Source organism: Ovis aries, chromosome 9, assembly GCF_016772045.2.
Source record: "Ovis aries strain OAR_USU_Benz2616 breed Rambouillet chromosome 9, ARS-UI_Ramb_v3.0, whole genome shotgun sequence".
Lineage (NCBI taxonomy): Eukaryota > Metazoa > Chordata > Mammalia > Artiodactyla > Bovidae > Ovis > Ovis aries.
The window spans coordinates 68,264,978-68,284,130 of NC_056062.1; the positions used below are offsets into that span (position 1 = coordinate 68,264,978).

At 41.4% G+C, this 19,153-nt stretch overlaps 1 protein-coding gene across 1 annotated transcript in view; it reads right to left on the reverse strand.

Annotated features, from left to right (window-relative positions):
* The window catches only part of TRHR (thyrotropin releasing hormone receptor), a 45,823-nt gene extending 35,844 nt beyond the window's left edge, over positions 1-9,979 (reverse strand). The window contains 2 exon segments of the mRNA NM_001009407.1: positions 8,174-9,047; positions 9,726-9,979. Of these exon segments, the coding sequence (NP_001009407.1) occupies positions 8,174-8,962 (789 nt within the window). The 5' untranslated portion in view covers positions 8,963-9,047; positions 9,726-9,979.
* Positions 9,980-19,153: the final 9,174 nt, after the last annotated feature.

Below are 19,153 nucleotides of genomic sequence, written 5' to 3' on the forward strand. Positions count from 1 at the left end.
ACCAGAGATCAAATTCCCAACATCTGCTGGATCATCAAAAAAGCAAGAGAGTTCCAGAAAAATATCTATTTCTGCTTTATTGACTATGCCAAAGCCTTCGATTGTGTGGATCACAAGAAACTGTGGAAAATTCTGAAAGAGATGGGAATATAGACCACCTGACCTGCCTCTTGAGAAACCTATATGCAGGTCAGGAAGCAACAGTTAGAACTGGACATGGAATGACAGACTGGTTCCAAATAGGAAAAGGAGTACGTCAAGGCTGTATATTGTCACCCTGCTTATTTAACTTCTGTGCAGAGCACATCATATACTCTTTTACAATTCGTTTATTATGCATGACACGCATGCACAGACACACACACAGAAGTATATTGATCAATATTTAACAACTGGCTCTCCACAAAAAAGGGAGGGGCCCTGAAATGTCGTATTTGCTGATTTCTACAATACTAGTACTCCAATCATGACCAATTTTAAGCAACCACTATGAAGTCACTGAATGTAGATTTGCGAAGAAATGCTAGCCACCCACTCTTGCAAAGCCTGTATTCCCTGGCTGCAACACATGACCTGCCTTATATTCTTTGGGGAGAGCTGCATACCAAGTTCAGTGCTGAGGGCACTGGGAATAAGGGCCCCACCCTTACAGACGTTAGTGGCAATGGGAAGACCAACAGGTAACAATTATGATACATGAGATTTACTAAACCAGAAGTAAATACAAAGTACTGTGGAAACAGGTAGAACACCTAACATAATGATTATAGCTAGGCATTCAGTTACATAGATCTGCCTGAGAAATGCAGGGAAGGCTTGATGGGGTGCATGGGGGTTTGCCATTTGATCTGAGACTTGGAAGATAGTTGGGAGCTTGCCAGATGAAATGTTTTCCAGCTGAGAGAAAGTAGCAAGTTCAGAGAACTACAAATAAGTCAGTACTGCTGGGATATAAAGTATACATTAGGAGAGCCATAAGCGATGAAGTTAAAAACATATAAAGGAGTCAGGATCACATTTGTTATGCGAAGAGGTTTAAACTCTAGGCTTCAGGGAACTACAAAAAGCATTTTGATAACATATTTGTGTATTAGAGAAACCTCCTGGTGAGCAGTGTGCAGGATGACCTAGGAGATGGTGGAATGGGAGAGGCTTGGTGTCCTGAAATGGAGCAGATGAGAAGTGCTAAACTAGGGCAATGGTCGGGTGATGGAGTAGGTCAAACATGAGAGTTTAGGAGCTAGAATCACTAGCATCTGGTTATCACTTGGGATGGGTAGATAGGACAGAAAAGTACTATAAGGCCTCCTAGATTTGTGGTCTGGGAATCTAAAATAGGAAAGAAGAAAAGTGATATGGATTTATGAAGGAAATAAATGGATTTAGATTTAGTCATATTGGATTTGATGTACTTGCATGATGTCCAAAAACCAGTTAGGTTTTATGGGTCAGATGTCTTTGCAAGAGCTGTGTCCTGGGCTCTCATAGGTGGGAGTTGTAACCTTAGGTGTGGATGTAAGTAGGTGGAGTGACAAAGGTCAGGGCTGGGAAAGAGCAACCACAGTCCAGTTCAGGCTTCCCTCCACAGACAATGCACTTCCATGATACTAGACTATTCTCTCCCTAAACATGCCCAGCCTTCCCCTATTAACTCCTCTCTCAGTTGAACTTTCTTCCTTTCCTCTCTGTTCTCCTTATTGCTGCTTTGAGACATTCCACCCATCTTCACAGGCCCAGATCAATGCCATGTACTCCACGGAGCCTTCCTCCACTCTTTCCCAGCTTTTCTCCTCATGGATGCTGTGTCCTCTATTGTAAAGCATTAATAGTCTACTCAGGATTATTTGTGCACACGGTCAATAGTGAGCTCCTCCAAGGGGAAGAGTTTGCTTTTAAATGTCCTGGTGGCCTCTATATCTAGGAGTGTTGGGTGCTTTTGGGGTTATGAATGAATATTTCATTAAACTGCGGAGGATACTGAATCTTGCCCAATATTGGACTTCCCTGGTGGCTCAGATGATAAAGAAACTGCCTGATATGCAGGAGACCCAGGTCCAATCCCTGGGTGGGGAAGATCCCCTGGAGAAGGGAATGGCAACTCACTCCAGTGTTCTTGCCTGGAGAATTCCATGGACAGAGGAGCCTGGTGGGCTACAGTGCATAGGGTTTCAGAGTCGGACATGATTGAGTGACTAACACTTTCACTGTTTCTCTTTTCTTTGAATATAAAATGATCTATCATAAAACTCAGCTTAATGTTGACCTAGCTTTAACTTTTCACCTTTCACCTTCCCCTAACTCATAACCGAAGTAAAGGAGACTAAGAACATGGTTACAGCCCAGCCTTCATCTGTCTGGAACTTGGACTGTCTGTAACTTAAGAATTCACAAGAGAATGCATAAGGAAATATAATTTTTTATTTTCAAGGTTAGCTGATTTTAAGGGGCTTTTTGGTATATGGTCAAATTGAGAATTCTGTAGGAGTGCAGGTTTTTCTTTTTTGTAGGCATATAGAAAAATTTATTTTTCTCTACCAGTGAAATTATAACTCAAAGCTGCAAGTATAAAATTGGGAATAAACAATGTGTGTTCATCTAACCAAAGGGCACAAAACATGAAACTGTAGGGCACTTTCACTGAGGCAATTTATGGCAGATGGAGTTTTCCCTTACATAGGATGTGAATTAGAAAATGGAACACTTTTCTTTAATAATAAAAAAATAAGATGGCACACTAGATATCTGTGTGCTAAGTGGCAAAAATTGCACCCCCTCCCCATCTTAGAAATCTTTATATTATTAAGAATGTAGTTGGGCCCAGAGAAATAGAGCAAATAAGACAATCAAAAGTGAAAGATGGACCTGTGAGAATAGTATGAAAACAGGCCCCGTAAACTTGAGAAACCTCTGATTTAGGCCTAATGCTGAAGAGTTTGGTATGGTTAATTTGCCTTTTGAGCTTCATCATTGACTAGGCGACCCACACAACTTCAGTGATTTCATGTCTGCAAATGTCAGCCCTACTGCCACTATTACGCCTCTTTTCCTTTGTGTTCTGTTTTTCTTGTTCAGGGTTTCTTCTTTAAAAAGGTAAGAGTTGGAGGGAGGCAGGGGAGAAGAGACACATTTAAGCCCCTTTTCTATCCACGTTCATCATTTTCCACGAGCACATCCTACTCAGATTGCTCAGTCAGAGTCGGAGTCAGGAGGCTGCCGGGGGCGTGGAGGTCACTGAGAAGGACAGGGCTGCGGGAAGGACAGCTGGTGGTACAGGTGAGGAGAGACAGAACCATGGGTTTTGTCTGATGCCTCTCATTTGATTCAAGTCACTCCATGAGGCATTGTTAGTTTCATTTTATTAATGAGAAAACTGAGGCTGAGAAAAACTGACTCACAATCTTATCCATTTTTTTTTTTACTCTGTGCTATCCTTGGGAATATTAATTTCAACATTTTGTGTAAAAGCAGCATGTAAGGTTACATATCTACGAAGTGAAGTGAAGTGAAGTTGCTCAGTCGTGTCCAGCTTTTCATGACCCCATGGACTGTAGCCTGCCAGGCTCCTCTATCCATGGGATTTTCCAGGCAAGAATACTGGCATGGGTTACCATTTTCTTCTCCAGGGGCTCTTCCCAATCCAGGGATTGAACCCGGGTCTTCAGTCTGCCTGCAATACAGGAGACCTGGGTTCAATCCCTGGGTCGGGAAGATCTCCTGGAGAAGGAAATGGCAACCCACTCCAGTATTCTTGCCTGGAGAATCCCACGGACAGAGGAGCTTGGCGGGCTACAGCCCATGGGATTGCAAGAGTTGGACACGACTTGGCGACTAAACCACCCACCACCACTTCCACATTGCAGGAGGGTTCTTTACCAGCTGAACCACAAGGGAAGCCCAAGATTACTGGAGTGGGTAGCCTATCCCTTCTCCAGGGGGTCTTCCCTGCCCAGAAATTGAACCCAGGTCTCCTACATTGCAGGCAGATTCTTTACCAACTGAGCCATCAGGGAATCAGCAGTATACCAGCTATATATATATATCTATATATTGACTATAATGATATAAAAGAAAATCAAGCAAAAACATGAGAAAAATATTACTAAATGCTAATATACTCTGGTTTTGAGAGGTAGGATACAGGATGCTTTTTTTCTTATGCCTTGTGTTCTATGTTTTCCATAATACATGATTGCTTTTCAATCATCAGCAGCAATAACAGCAACAACAGCAACAAATAAAGAGTGTGTATTTCTTTAAAAGGAAGACTGCTTTTGTCTCTTGGGTTGCCAACACTCCTCTTGGGAAGGTAGAAGGCTGTTAAGAAATTTACAGAAACAAAGACCATTGGCCTTTTAAAAACTTGTCCAGTCAAACAAAACCCATAATGAAAAATTTGTCACAAACTCTTGGAGTTTCTATTCAGATTATGTTACACAGTTCCCCACTAGCTATCCTGTTTTAAAAAAGAAGTACATTAGAGTGACTCAACTGAAAATGAAACTGGTAGCCTGATCTATAAAATAGTCTACATATCTCTGTGTCCTATGGAAAGCAAATATTTGAATTGAATGTGTTTATTCACAGTGTTGTCCTTTAGCAAGATACTGCTGTGTCTCCACAATGCCAAAAGATCCAATCAATTCTTCAGCCAATGATAAAGACATTTTATCTATACAATGTTGAACACTTGAATTGACTGAACAGAGAGAGATCTTTTGGTATTGTGTAGATGGAGCTGAAATGTGACAAACGGGATCCTTTAAACTTTGGCTCCAGCATCAAAACAACCAGTTGTAAAACAAAAGATTTAGTCAATCAGGTAATTCTTTTGTCTACACAATTCCAAGCTATTATATAGAGTAATTTGTTTTATTGACTTGACCAAATATTTAGGTGAATCTGAATAACAGAAAGAAAGAAGATTCTGGCCTGAGTTTTCTGCATCCGAAATATAAGTTAAAAGTAAACAAATCAGCAAACACAAACCTCACACACTTGTCCCTCACATATAAATATTCTTTATATTTCCTCTAAAATGTAGTTCTCCTAAGCTTTACACACTGTAATTACGTGGTTAGAAAGACCTGGTCCAGATAGAATATTTATTAAAATGTAAATTAAACTTGCCCAAAAGAAAAAAACATGCAGAGAAAATAGTAGAATCAAATCCTGGGGCTAGAGGAGGTAGAGGTTAGAATCTTTTCAAGATTTAAGAAAAGACCCATTTCAGAAGAGGAAAAAGCCAGACCAAAGGGTCACTGATTTTGGACAAAACTGACTGCCCTTCATGGTTCTCATTCCATTCATCAGGAGATACCTCTGTTCTTCCAGACTCAGAACCGCCGAATTGTCCCCTCTTCATCCTTTGTAGGTGACATGTTCACATTTCACCTCCTCTTTCTTTGAAACTCCTCTCTTGTTCACACTTTACTTTAAATTCTCCTGATAGAGATCTTGCTACAATACTTCATGCCTAAATCACTACCAACAGCTTCAAGAGTGGTCCTTCTTCAAAAGTAGAGGCAGAGTCTCAGCCTCCAACCCTGCCTTGTTCACAGCTGTCAGATTTATTGTCCCCAAAACCACTTTCCTCGCCACTGCTTCCTGCTCCCCACTCACACTCTTGGTTGCTCCTGCACTGAGTTCCAACTTCTTCCTTTGCCTGATGTTTGGGATCCTCCACAGCCCTTTCTCTCATTCTTCTCTCTCTCTTTCTCTCTCACAGATACACATATACACTAGCAATCCAATCTTACTTTCTGCTGTTCCTTCAAAGACTTCATTTTAATCAACCAAATCACTGCTGAGTGTGCTTAGTTGCTCAGTCATGTCTGACTCTTTGCAGCCCTATAGACTGTAAACTGCCAGGCTCCTCTGTCCATGGGGATTCTCCAAGCAAGAACTGGTATGGGTTGCTGTGCCCTCCTCCAGGGGATCTTCCCAATCCAGGGATTGAACTCAGGACTCTCGCATTATAGGCAGATTCTTTACCATTTGAGCCACCAGGGAACCAAATCACTACATACTACAAAAATTCCCCCATAGTAGCCTGTCCTGGTCCCCTCTCCAAATCCATACCATTCTCTTTCCAGCCATATCCTCATGACAACCCTAAATGCTCTGAACACAATTCCAAATGCCCTAATTATTAAAAGTTTGAGAAGTTGCCAAATCCTATACACACCTGTTCAACCAATGTTCTTTGTTTAAATGGTACATGTATAGTTTAAAGAATAAATCTTTCCCTTACAGTTGCCAACATATGAACAGATCCAGAATGAGGCTAATTAAACACTCAGATGAACCAACTTTACGTGTCCTTCATCAGGTATTTCATTGAACCCTCACACCAATCCTGGTTGCTATTTATCCTCGTGCTTAAAGATAAGGACACTGAGGCTCAGAGAGTTCTGCTTACCCAGGGTCATACATCCAAGATGGTTAGAACTCTAGAATTTTAAAGCCCAGGGTTTTTGGGGGCCTTTGGCTTTTTGTTTTACTACTCGGCCTCTATAAGGACAGCCTATCTGTTAACAGCTTTGAAATATGAGTGTGAACATGTAACACAATTAGCAATTTAAAGCACATTATTAATGCTGATAGGTACTAATGACTGTAATTGAAAGGGAAGACATTAGACCAGACAAACAATTTTTTAGAATTTATAACAAGAATATAAATGAGTCTAATGAATGAATTTACTTCCTGACCTTCTTTGCTACAGACATTAACCCATGTTTAGTCTCTAACTGAGATGTACATACTCTTTACTCTCTTATTGTATTTGTTAATGTTTGCCTTGGCAGATGGCCAACAGACCTCTCTAAGTTTCCCTTAATCAAGTTTTGGGTAATAGATGGCCAAATATACCTTGTATTAGGTAGCACTGCTAGATCCAAAGCAACAGAAATCTAAGAGCTGGCAATAGTATCTCAAGTCTTCCCTTTTATCATCTAGGCACCTTTAATAATAAATGTTATATAAATCAAATGTCATGATATCATTTAAAATGTTGTATATATTTCTTTTTAGTGATGGTTCATTATTCATTTCATGCATGCCTAAAACACCACTATTTATTAGTAACTTACTTCACTATGTGCCCAACATTCAATACAATTCTTCATATTTCAGCAAATCCAGAGATTAGGAAGTGATAGTATGAATGATTCATCTGCATGCTTTAAAAAGTACACTCAGTTTTCTGTTTATGTACATAGGAAGAACTAAATTCCTACAGGATCAAAAAAAAAAAAAAAAGGAAAGAAAATTCAACCTATTTGAATGAGCAAGTCTTGCTGATCACCTGTTCTTTTTCCTGTTTAACAAAGAAAGAAAAGGATCTGAAAGCCAAGTTCCTAGATGACTTAGGTGTGTAACTATAGGTAAGTGTGCACATGACATAAAGTATTCCTGCAACTGTCTTACAAACTACACCTACTGAAACACAGTTACACTTCACTCATAAAACCGCTGTTCAACCCTAACCACCTGACCATTCAGGTGATGTGAAACACAGCTGTGCTAAATAGGAAAAAGACGTGTGAAAAATGCAATCATTCTTTGTCACAAATAAGCCTGGTGTTACCCTTTTTATCAGAATACTTCCCGAGCAGAGTCCACTGGGAGCCTGTACACGCCAGGACATTCTGTAGGAAGCTGAAGGAGAAAGTGACAGAATCTTTCCCCACTAAGACTGAAGAAGAAAAAAAAAAAAAAAAGGAGTCCAGGAACCCCTCTCAGTTTCAGTATTGTTTTGACTCATCTTTTCTCAAACTACCTTGTCAAATATTTTTCAGACAATAGAGTTCTTCAAAATATGCAGCTGCTACCTATAGAAGCCAGAAATGGCCTAAATATATTGATAACATTTCTCAGAGAGGCACACCATTTTAAAGGTAGAATTCTAGGGTTTCGGTTTATATTCCCTTATATTTTAATAGCACACAAACTGGTACCTGCTGGTGTGCTGTCAACACTTCCCATCTATTTTTAGGTCCTCAGTTGTTTTAGAGATGGATTTAATATGTAAAGCAGAGGCTTACACCAGTGAAACGTTTGTATGATTGTGTTTTAGTTTTGCCGTCAGCTAAGTAGGGCAAAGTTGATCCTATCTCACAAGGATCTCTCTCCCACATTTCCTCTGTGAACTCGGAGGCTCAGATTTGCTTACCTGCTTCCTTGAAGATACTGTGCTGTTGAAATATCTATTAGAGGTCTTTGAATTCAAATTCTTATTCTGATAGGTCGAGTCATTTTTCCATGTGTTAGAGTTTTCTTTAGGATCTGAAGGAATGGGACTTAAGAAGAGGATCCTAGCTATGAATCCATAGAGGACAGTGGCTAGGATCATTGGCACAACATAAAAGACACCAAAGTCCATTAGGTAAATAGGTGAGTAGTAATTCCTGGAGATCTTGTAGCCACAGGACACTACAATAGCATCTTTATAGGTGCTAATATTGAGATCCAGCAGGAAGAACCAGAGCATACAGTAAATAGATGTGAAAGCCCAGACAAAGATGATTATCTTTTTGGCTCTGGAAAATGTGCAGAGAAACTGGGCTTTGATGGGGTGACAGATTGCTATGTACCGCTCAATGGTAAAGGCTGTGATTGAGCAAGAGGATGCATTAATGCCCAAGTACTGGAGGTAAGTAATGCAGAGGCATCCAACGTAGCCATAGACCCAGGAACCGTAGATGCTGTCCGTTATGTTGGGGAGGCCTGCGGCCACCAGGACCATGAGATCAGCTACTGCTAGACTCACCAGGTAGCAGTTTGTGGGGGTCCTCATGTGCTTGGTCCTCATGACCACCAGGACTACCATGATGTTGCCCACGATGCCCAGACCACAGATGATGAGCACAAGTAAGATGGTGACCACTTGGTATTCGAGGGCCACCACAGCTCGCGGCTGAAGCTGCGTTTGGTTCAGTTCACTTCCTGTCTCATTCTCCATCTTTAGTGGCTTGAGGCTTCTCTGGAACACTTCTCAATACATCTTCCTTCTGCTGCCCTGCCTTTACCACACTGGTTCTCTCCCCCTGTGAAGAGTTATAGTCCATATTCATTCACAGTATCATAATCACTTACAGGTAATTCTCATGTTCTCTCACTTCACCTCCCATTTTTCTGCAGTAATAGGGCTCATCTGTACTCCTGAAAACTCCTTTTATTGCAATCTAGTATAGGATAGTGGAGAAGGCAATGGCACCCCACTCCAGTACTCTTGCCTGGAAAATCCCATGGACGGAGGAGCCTGGTGGGCTGCCATCTATGGGGTCGCACAGAGTTGGACACGACTGAAGTGACTTAGCAGCAGCAGTACAGGGTAGAGTAACAGTTTTGACCACTTTACAATAAGAGGGACTGTTTTTTTTTTTTTTTTTTTTCTTAATGGACAAAAATGCTCAAGAAAAGAGACACAGAAAATGCTCCCTGTTTTGAAAGAATCCTCAAAAGGGGGGAAAAAAAGAAACAATATCAGCTACCTGAAAAATAAATACAAAGAAATCTCTCAGATGCTTGGGGAAAGTAAAATAAAGAAGAAAAAGATGCTGGGTGGGAGGCTGGGGCTTGGTGGGGGGGAGCCAAAAAGCTTGACAGAAAATTAGCATCTGCCTCCTTGGCTCTCAAAGGGTGAGGTCCCTCTGCTACAAAATAGCAAGCCTCCCCAGGCCCCCTGCCCTGCAGACCCAACAGAGAACAATTTTTCCTCTTACCTTTTCCTCCGTAGCGCTGCCCCTTCTTCCAGGTAGATGGAGCGGTAATAAGCGCGAGTTTCCAACCTTGCGGAAAGCCTCGTCCACTTTGGCAGGGAGACCACTTAGCAGGGCTCCGTCTTCGGAACTGCGGTTCCTCTGAACCCTCACAGCCTTTCCAACTGATGACAGACCATACAGCCGCAGCAGAAGCAGCAGCAGGAGCAGCAGCAGAGAGCCTGGCAAATCATAGATCGTCCCCTAATGAGAACACGCTCGGCTCCCTGTCTCCCCCCTCCCCGTCTCCCCCCTCCCCTCTAGCACACACACCCCACACTCACACTCACAAATGCCAGTCAGTCCTCACTGATTCATGATCTCCCCTCTGAGGATTTTCTTATAAATGTGCTAACGATATAGTTGTAATCTGGAAGGCTGACGGCACCAGCCAGGGGGTTTGAAGCAGCTGGTCTTACAGTTGTTTATAGTCTAAGTTCTAGAGAAACTCGGGCACCTGGGTAAAGTCCCACTCCCCTGTGGGATAGGACTTAGGGAGAGCGAACCCATCTCAGTCCAGACACAGCCCCGGAAGACTGAAATATATGTCTGGACTGAGAGCACACTTTTTTCTCTATGATGGAAACCTGAGGACTATTTCTCCGGTGAACCAGTGAAGCTGGCTCCCTTCTCTCATGGTATATGAATGGAAAATGAGTTAAAATTGATTTTAAACCATTTCAGCTGCAATCTTCTGAGGCTTATACAGATTATTTTTTTTAACGCATTGAGATAAGAACATTGATTTAAACCTGCATATGATCTGTGAACTTTGTTTTTCAACTCTGTTTTTGCATCGCTTACTAGAATCTTTCTAACTGCTCTGGATACCTCTCCCCTCTTCACCCACCCTCTGGACTACCAGCCACATGTACCACGCAGCAAGGTTCTGTGTCAGTTTATTTCTAGGTAGAAAACATACCCAGTGGAAATCTGAACTGGGGCCACTCTAACAACACACCTCTGAAACAGAACTATATAAGCCATCTTTTTTAGAAAAGTGTACTTCAGCTTGATTTTTATTTCTCTAAAGTAGCCTGGGAAACAGTGGAAACAGTGACAGACTATTTTTGGGGGCTCCAAAATCACTGCAGATGGTGACTGCAGCCATGAAATTAAAAGATGCTTGCTCCTTGGAAGAAAAGTTATGACCAACCTAGACAGCTTATTGAAAAGTAGAGACATTACTTTTCCAACAATAGTGCATCTAGTCAAAGCTATGGTTTTTCCAGTAGTCATGCATGGGTGTGAGAATTGGACCATAAAGAAAGCTGAGCACCAAAGAATTGATGCTTTTGAAGTGTAGTGTTGGAGAAGACTCTTGAGAGTCCCTTGGACAGCAAAGAGATCCAACCAGTCCATCCTAAAGGAAATCAGTCCTGAATATTGATTGGAAGGACTGATGTTGAAGCTGAAATTCCAATACTTTGGCCACCTGATGCGAAGAACTGATTCATTTGAAAAGACCCTGATGCTGGGAAAGATTGAGGGCAGGAGGAGAAGGGGATGACAGAGCATGAGATGGGTGGATGGCATCATCGACTCAGTGGGCATGAGTTTGAGCAAACTCCAGGAGTTGGCGATGGACAGGGAGGCCTGTTGTGCTGCAGTCCATGGAGTTGCAAAGACTCGGAGATGACTAAGCAGCTGAACTGAACTGAAAGTAGCCCATGGGCAAATCTTTATGCTTTTTAATGGAATCTCAGAAAATATTTCTTTCTTCTCTCAGAACCAACTGAATGCACCAAATGTTAACGTCTGTCCACTTTTATTTCATACTGACAACGAAAAACAGCCCTTAACTTAATTCCCCATATGGTGAACAGGTTGATTCTCTATTTTCAGAAGTGTAGATATTCTTTTTTCTAGAAGATGTCAATGGAAGGACAGATTTGGAGTAGGCAAGACCATGGAGGTATCAGAGCCATGTTCAGGGCTAGGCAACAATGGGATGAAGGTGAAGCTTGGATGACGCTGCATGAATTCCACCCTGGGAACCATTGAGGGCTCCTTGAGTATCTAACTTCTCCTTCCAAATCATCCAGAGTTACAAATTAGTGATGCATGGCCCAGATTTAGGTTTCAGAAAGGTATGGTTTGGCCTGTACAATGTAGGCTCAAAGGTAGACTATTTAGACAATTTCTCAACATTGGGATGGAGATCAGTTCAGTTCAGTCGCTCAGTTGTGTCTGACTCTTTGCGACCCCATGAACCGCAGCACACCAGGCCTCCCTGTCTATCAGCAACTCCTGGAGTCCGCCCAAACCCATGTCCATTGAGTCAGTGATACCATCCAACCATCTTATCCTCTGTCGTCCCCTTCTCCTCCTGCCCCCAATCCCTCCCAGCATCAGAGTCTTTTCAAATGAGTCAGCTATTCACATCAGGTGGCTAAAGTAATGGAGTTTCAGCTTCAGCATCAGTCCTTCCGATGAATATTCAGGACTGATCTCTTTTAGGATGGACTGGTTGGATCTCCTTACAGTCCAAGGGACTCTCAAGAGTTTTCTCCAACACCACAGTTCAAAACCATCAATTCTTCTGTATGGATGTGAGAGTTGGACTATAAAGAAATGGAGATATTGCATACTAAATCTAGATTTCTACCTCTCATAAGCATGGAAAGATCTGGCAACCAAGAGTCCATATTCCTGCTAGAAATAACAACCACGAGTAGTGGTTATGGGTAGCAGTTTGTAAGGTATAGGATGTTTCCTTTCCTGATGTCCTCCCTCTTTTCTGTCACATGCCAGCTTCACTCAGTATCACACACACCTGGCCTCTGTAGTCTTCCTTTACCCGGGATAGGATTTCTGTCCACATTCCAGTTTGTTCAACCAGCTGATTTAGCAGACTGGAAAAAGGGCACCCTCTTTAACTCTTACCCTGCCCTCGGGGACAGAGATGACTCTGACCACCTTGCTCCTGGTGGAGTCCTGTCCATTTTGGAATAAAAAAATGCCTTCTAAGGTGAAAGCACTGCCTCCCTACCCCATCCCAACCCCACCACCTCCAATCTGAAAGACCTCTTGAAAAGTCACACTTTATGAAACACTTCTTCCCCTCTCCCTGTCCCCAAGATTTTAGTCAGCTTTCAGGCCTCCTTAAAAGTGTGAAACTTCACTTCAAGCCTTACATGTGGGTAATAAAACCAAAGGGAGACGATGCCCATCGACAAGCTGTCTGCCTTGGCAACGCCATCTCCCGGTAAATCTGATCACATTCTTCAGCATTTCTATGCAAGGACACCGTTCTGAGTCTCCATTTCGTCTCTATTCATTTTTTAGAGCTTGATTGTTAAGCACTTACTACCACCAGGAGAAGGGGACAACAGAGGATGAGACGGTTGGATGGCATCACCGACTCACTGCACATGAGTTTGAGTAAACCCCGGGAGGTGGTGATGGACAGGGAGGCCCGGCGTGCTGCAGTCCATGGGGTCGCAGAGTCAGACACAACTGAGCGACTGAACTGACTGACTGACTGATGCTCCAGGCACCTAGTAGATAACATTTTATTTTACCTTCAGATATGTTGTGGTCTACTGGGAGAAGCTGACTCACGATCAGTTACAGATATGCGCAGATCTGTCGAGAGGGTTTAGGTTGTGAAGGGAAAGCATTCATAGATGGTGGGGGCAACGGGCTGAGGGGCCAGAGTGGGCTTCTGAGGCCAAGTAACATCTGAGCACAGTCTGAAAGAGAAGTACAGCTTCTTTTCAAAAGGTGGGCTAAGTGAAGATATTCTGACTGGAGGAGATAGAATATATAAGGCCCAGCTGTGTAAGATGGCAAGGATTGTGTGTGTGGCAGAGGGGGGCAAAGGGGGAGGCAGTGTGGGAAAGTAACTATATAATTCTGCTTTGGCCGTGAGGTGTATGAGCTAGTATGAGAAAACCACTGATGACCAACAGGCAGCTTTTGCACTAAGGGAGCTCCCACCTCCTCTGACTTGGACCATACTCAGCTCATCCTTCCCTCCCTCATAACTAGCTCTTCCTCCTCTACAGAGGCCAGACTTCTGCCTTTCCCATCCCAGACTTGCTGTCCATTACAGTCCTGTCTGTTTTCAGTCTAATTCATGCCCTTTGCAAAACTGTGTTTTCAAAGTATCCGTGATTTTATAATGGAGGTTTTATATTTGTAAACCTCAGTTCAGTTCAGTCGCTCAGTCGTGTCCGACTCTTTGTGACCCCATGAATTGCAGCATGCCAGGCCTCCCGGTCCATCCCCATCTCTCGGAGTTCACTCAGACTCATGTCCATTGAGTCTGTGATGCCATCCAGCCATCTCATCCTTGGTCGTCCCCCTCTCCTCCTGCCCCCAATCCCTCCCAGCATCAGAGTCTTTTCCAATGAGTCAACTCTTCTCATGAGGTGGCCGAAGTACTGGAGTTTCAGCTTTAGCATCATTCTTTCCAAAGAAATCCTAGGGTTGATCTCCTTCAGAATGGACTGGTTGGATCTCCTTGCAGTCCAAGGGACTCTCAAGAGTCTTCTCCAACACCACAGTTCAAAAGCGTCAATTCTGCGGCGCTCAGCCTTCTTCACAGTCCAACTCTCACATCCATACATGACCACAGGAAAAACCATAGCCTTGACTAGATGGACCTTAGTCGGCAAAGTAATGTCTCTGTTTTTGAATATACTATCTAGGTTGGTCATAACTTTTCTTCCAAGGAGGAAGCATCTTTTAATTTCATGGCTGCAGTCACCTCAGTTAGATAATATCTAATAAATGTTCCCCTGTGTAAAGAATAGCACAAAATAGTGTACAACTAGACTACACAGTTGGGTTGAGATTTTCCCTATAGTAACTTAAATTCTAACCAGCTCTGACTTCCATGTCTTTTGAGTAATTCTGACTGGAGAAAAACATCCTTTGAAAATTGTCCAGTGGCATTTGTTTTGAAACAAAGGTAAGTCATGGCTACAGCATGTAGATCGGTGCACACACTCCTCATCATCCACTTTCAGTCTGTCCTGTGTCCTCGGAGCTTTCAGTCTTGCCCTGTTTCTCTGAGCTTTAGCCAGGCAGGCTTTCTCACTCACTTGGCTAGCATCAGTAAAAATGAGCACCACACTTACAGGCTCCTTTATAAGAATGTCCTTGGACTCCAAGCTACGCCTGTTTTTTTTTTTTTTTTGTGCTTGGACACAGACTTGACCCTTGAGCTTGAGGAAAGATTTAGCACTTCCGCTTCCCACCCTTGGCATTCCCAACCAGACAGCTTGCTCTCAGTGTCTGGCATTCCCTCTCCTGGCTACCCCAGGAAACCATCTGCTTGGCCAAGTCTCTGTCCCTGGGACACAGTGGCTGACATGGTTCCACACATGCTTCGTTCTACACAAGGGGAATTCTACAAGAAGCCTACACAAGAGGAGTTTAGGAAAATCCTATGCTGGCCTCTGACAGTGACCTCAGCTGTCTAGGTAGCAGGTGACTGTCCTTTGGTTGTCATGAACCCATTAGTAGAAAGATGATTAGTTCTGCCATCGACATTTCTTAAATGTTAGCATGCATCTGGATCTCCAGGGCAGTGTGTTAAAATCTGGGTAACACCATCCCCAAGTTGCTGTTTCAGTAGCTTGAGGGTGGAACCTGAGCACATGCATTTACTATAAACTCCAAGTGATGGTGATGCTGCTTGTTCGTGCTTGTCTGCAGTACAATCTAGGTCAGTGATTCTCGTGCGGGAGGTGGGAACAATGATGAATTTGAATCACCTGAAGAGAGTTTTAAAAATGTACATGTCAGCTTAGCTCTCTTAATTATTTTGAGTTTTGGTACATTTCCTCAAATTGGATGAGGGCCTGAGAAAGAGACTGGGGTTCTGGACAAAAGCAACTGACTTGCTCTACTCCTCTGCATCTATCATTCTCTCTCATCTCTACTGTCATACCTGGAGCTTGGTTCAGCAGATGCGGGATTGTTGGGAATATCTGTGTTCACTGTGGTCAGTGGCCCTGGGTTCAGAGATACTACCAAGCATCCTGCTAGGTCCATGGTTTGAAGGACCCTGGCCAGGGTGAGGGGAGGGTAAAATTTAAGGGGTTGCCAACAACCTCACTAATTAATACCATTAATACTTTAATGTAATATTTTTAAAATTAAGGTTTATACAAAAAGTCTATGATGAATAAAATATCATATTTTAAATAGAGACAGAATCATCTTTATTATTAACTGTCCCTTTCACCTCAGGTTCCAAGTATGGATTCTTTACATAAAATTTTGATCTTTTGTTTACTCTGGATTATTTTGCATTCATTTTGAGTTTTAAAAAACCATTGCATTAAATCTATATCCTGATTATTGTTTTTTTGGAGCCCCCCTGAAACTTTGTACCCTCCCTTGCTTCTATCTATTCCTCTCTGGTTGAATTGGAGAGTTTAAAAAGTATAGATACTCAGGTCCCTTTCCCAGATATTCTTATTTAATTAGGCAGGAAGTGAAGCCTAAACTTTGGTATGTATGGTGATGATTAAGAACCACTGAACTACACCGAAAAGCTGCTGGTCTCTGGAGAGGACGGGGTAGGGGTACATGGGGGTCCAAGCTGCGGGAGTGCCAGGGAGGTGAAGTAAACTAGATGCAGGTAACCCGCCAAGCCGTGGAAAGGGTGACGACATCAGAAAACACTGGCAACACAACACTGGCTTAGACTGGTTCCTGAGAGAAACTGTATAACCGTGCAGGCTGCTTGGTTTAGAAGAGCAGACTGAGGTGCAGGCTATCGAGCTGAGACCCAGACGTAAAGACCTGGTCACCGGGATTGGGGTAGAAGATCTGGGTTCAGGAAGTAGCAAGAAAGGTCAACTCAGGATTTGATGCTGAGTCATCTGGATACTGAGCTAGGTATCCTTCAAAATTTCCTCTATTCAGGAATAAGCTTTATCACAGAGCCTGGGCTAGAAGAAGGCATTTGGTAAACTTAACAGAGAAGATGTCAAAATTTATTTTGGCTGAAATTTATATATTAGCTAGGGAAGACTTAACTTTTGATCAACAAATAAAAGTACTTTGTGAAATGGGATTATAAGTTGTGTTTGTGCTCATTGAAAAAGGCACAGAACCTGAAAGGCAAAAGTAAGTTGCATAGTAATAATGTGTGTTTTTTTGTTTTGTTTTGTTTTTTTTTTGCTGAACATTGTTGGCTCAGGGGTGAAGAATCCTCCTGCAATGCAGGAGAGGTAGGTTTGATCCCTGGGTTGGGGAGATTCTCTGGAGAAGGAAACAGCAACCCACTCCAATATTCTTGCCTGGGAAATTCCATGGACAGAGGAGCCTGGTGGGATACAGTCCATGGGTCACAAAAGAACTGGACATGACTGAGAGACTAAACCACTATCACAACAGCAATGTGTATTTTAGGCACAGGTGCACTGCCTTTCTATTTCTCAACCATATATCCTCTTATATTTCCATTCCCTAGTGTCCACATTTGTGGAGAAAATAAGATCTTAGATTTAAAAATGAAGTACAGTAGAAGTCAACCTAAAAATATTCTTTTTAAAAAAGTAGAAACACATACATACACATAGCTTCTTACTGTCTGCAGTCTACCATTTGTTACCTGGTTGAGTGAAACATGTTCAGGAAGAGTTAACATCAGTTACTAAAATTTCCCAAAGCATCATGGCCTACATAAAAGATTGAAGAGTAAGAATTTTAATCAAAACTTCTAAGCTTGTAAATCAACTATACTTCAATAAAAATAAATTTAAAAGTTCATACAATATAAAAAAGTTATTGCAATTAAGTTTTTATAAAATTCCATTTTGTGAACTGAATATGGCTTGCTCTGGCTGCTAGGAATTTCAAGTCCAAGTCTATATCTTTTTATAAATAAAATGCTTTACCAATAAAATGCCTTTTTTTTTTTTTTTTTTGCTAACTCTGTCAACTTTGTATTTGACTTTCAGTTCCTCTTATTTATTATGTCAGACAAACAGATACAGACATATAACACTGCTTCCCAGCTATGTATATACCATTTAAAAAATCAATTTTATTGAGATGCAATTTACATAAAATAATTCACTTCAGCTGTAGAGTTTTATGAATTATAGCAAATACATAAAACTTTGTAGCAACCACCATAATTGAGATACGGAAAACATCATCACCACAAAATGTTTCCTATGTTCCTTCCCATTCAATTCTGTATCCTCTGAATAATTCTGAGTTCAGGTAAATGTTGCTCGGCTCTCTATTTCTAGACTATATTTAACTTTCAAAGAGCTTTATATAAGTGGAATTATACAGTATGTACTCTTATATACACATAAATCAGTGTAATGTTTTTTATACTCACCCATTTTGTTGCATGAATCAGTAGTTTGTTCCCTTTTATTGCTATAGTATTCCATTGTATGGCTATCTGAATCTATCATATTTTATCCAATCACCTGTGGATATTTCAGTCGTTTTCAAGTTTAGATAATTATGAGCAAAACTTCTCTAAATAGCATGCAAATACAAGGTCTGTGAAAACATTTTGTCATTTTTCTTGGATAAGAATTACCAAATTCCAAGAGTGAAACTGTTGGGACATAAATGTAATAGATGTGTACATTTCTAAGAAATTACCAAAATATCTTCCAAAATGATTACATCATTTGCATGTGAATTTGCATGTTTTATTTTCATACAAACCTACATAATGGCTACCCGTAAAAAAATTCAAAGATTCAAGAAAGTAACTGTATATATTTAGGGTGAACTCTGCTTTATGTTTTTGTGTCCCTCAGTATGCAGCAGAGAAAACATACAGACTATACAGAAAAGGCCGTTCATGAGCAATACAAATTTGGCATATAAATGAGTGAATTAATTTTCCCAAATGATTGACTTAAAATAGAATTCATAGAACAGATATGATGACTAAATGACATAATATATATAAAGCACTCAGTCCAGTACTTGGCACATACTAGAAGTTTAGTATATTTATTATTCTATAAACACGATGTGCTCATGGAAAATAAAACTGGTTTCATTAAATTTGCTAGAACACGACACACCACCTTTAAAATTTCTAAGTTATAAAATATGTCCTACTGTATCAAATGGGGGTTTTTAGTGGCTAAGATATATTTCCATGGAGGCTCCTAGTACCATATTACTTTTATTCTTCTAAAACTGAGTAAATGTGAAATACAATATTAAATGCTTTCATGACTCTGTAATTTTGTTAATGAATTAACAAAATGCAAGCATTTGTTCAATCACCATAATTATGTCTATAACAAATGAGAGAATTTATAAAATCAAAATTCTTACTGATGCTTTTGAAATTATAATGACTGTGATAAAGAACCTCGAAAAAAAATGATTTGTTTTAGTTGTTAGGAATTGTTGGCTTTACACAGTATGCTAAGATGCAAAGG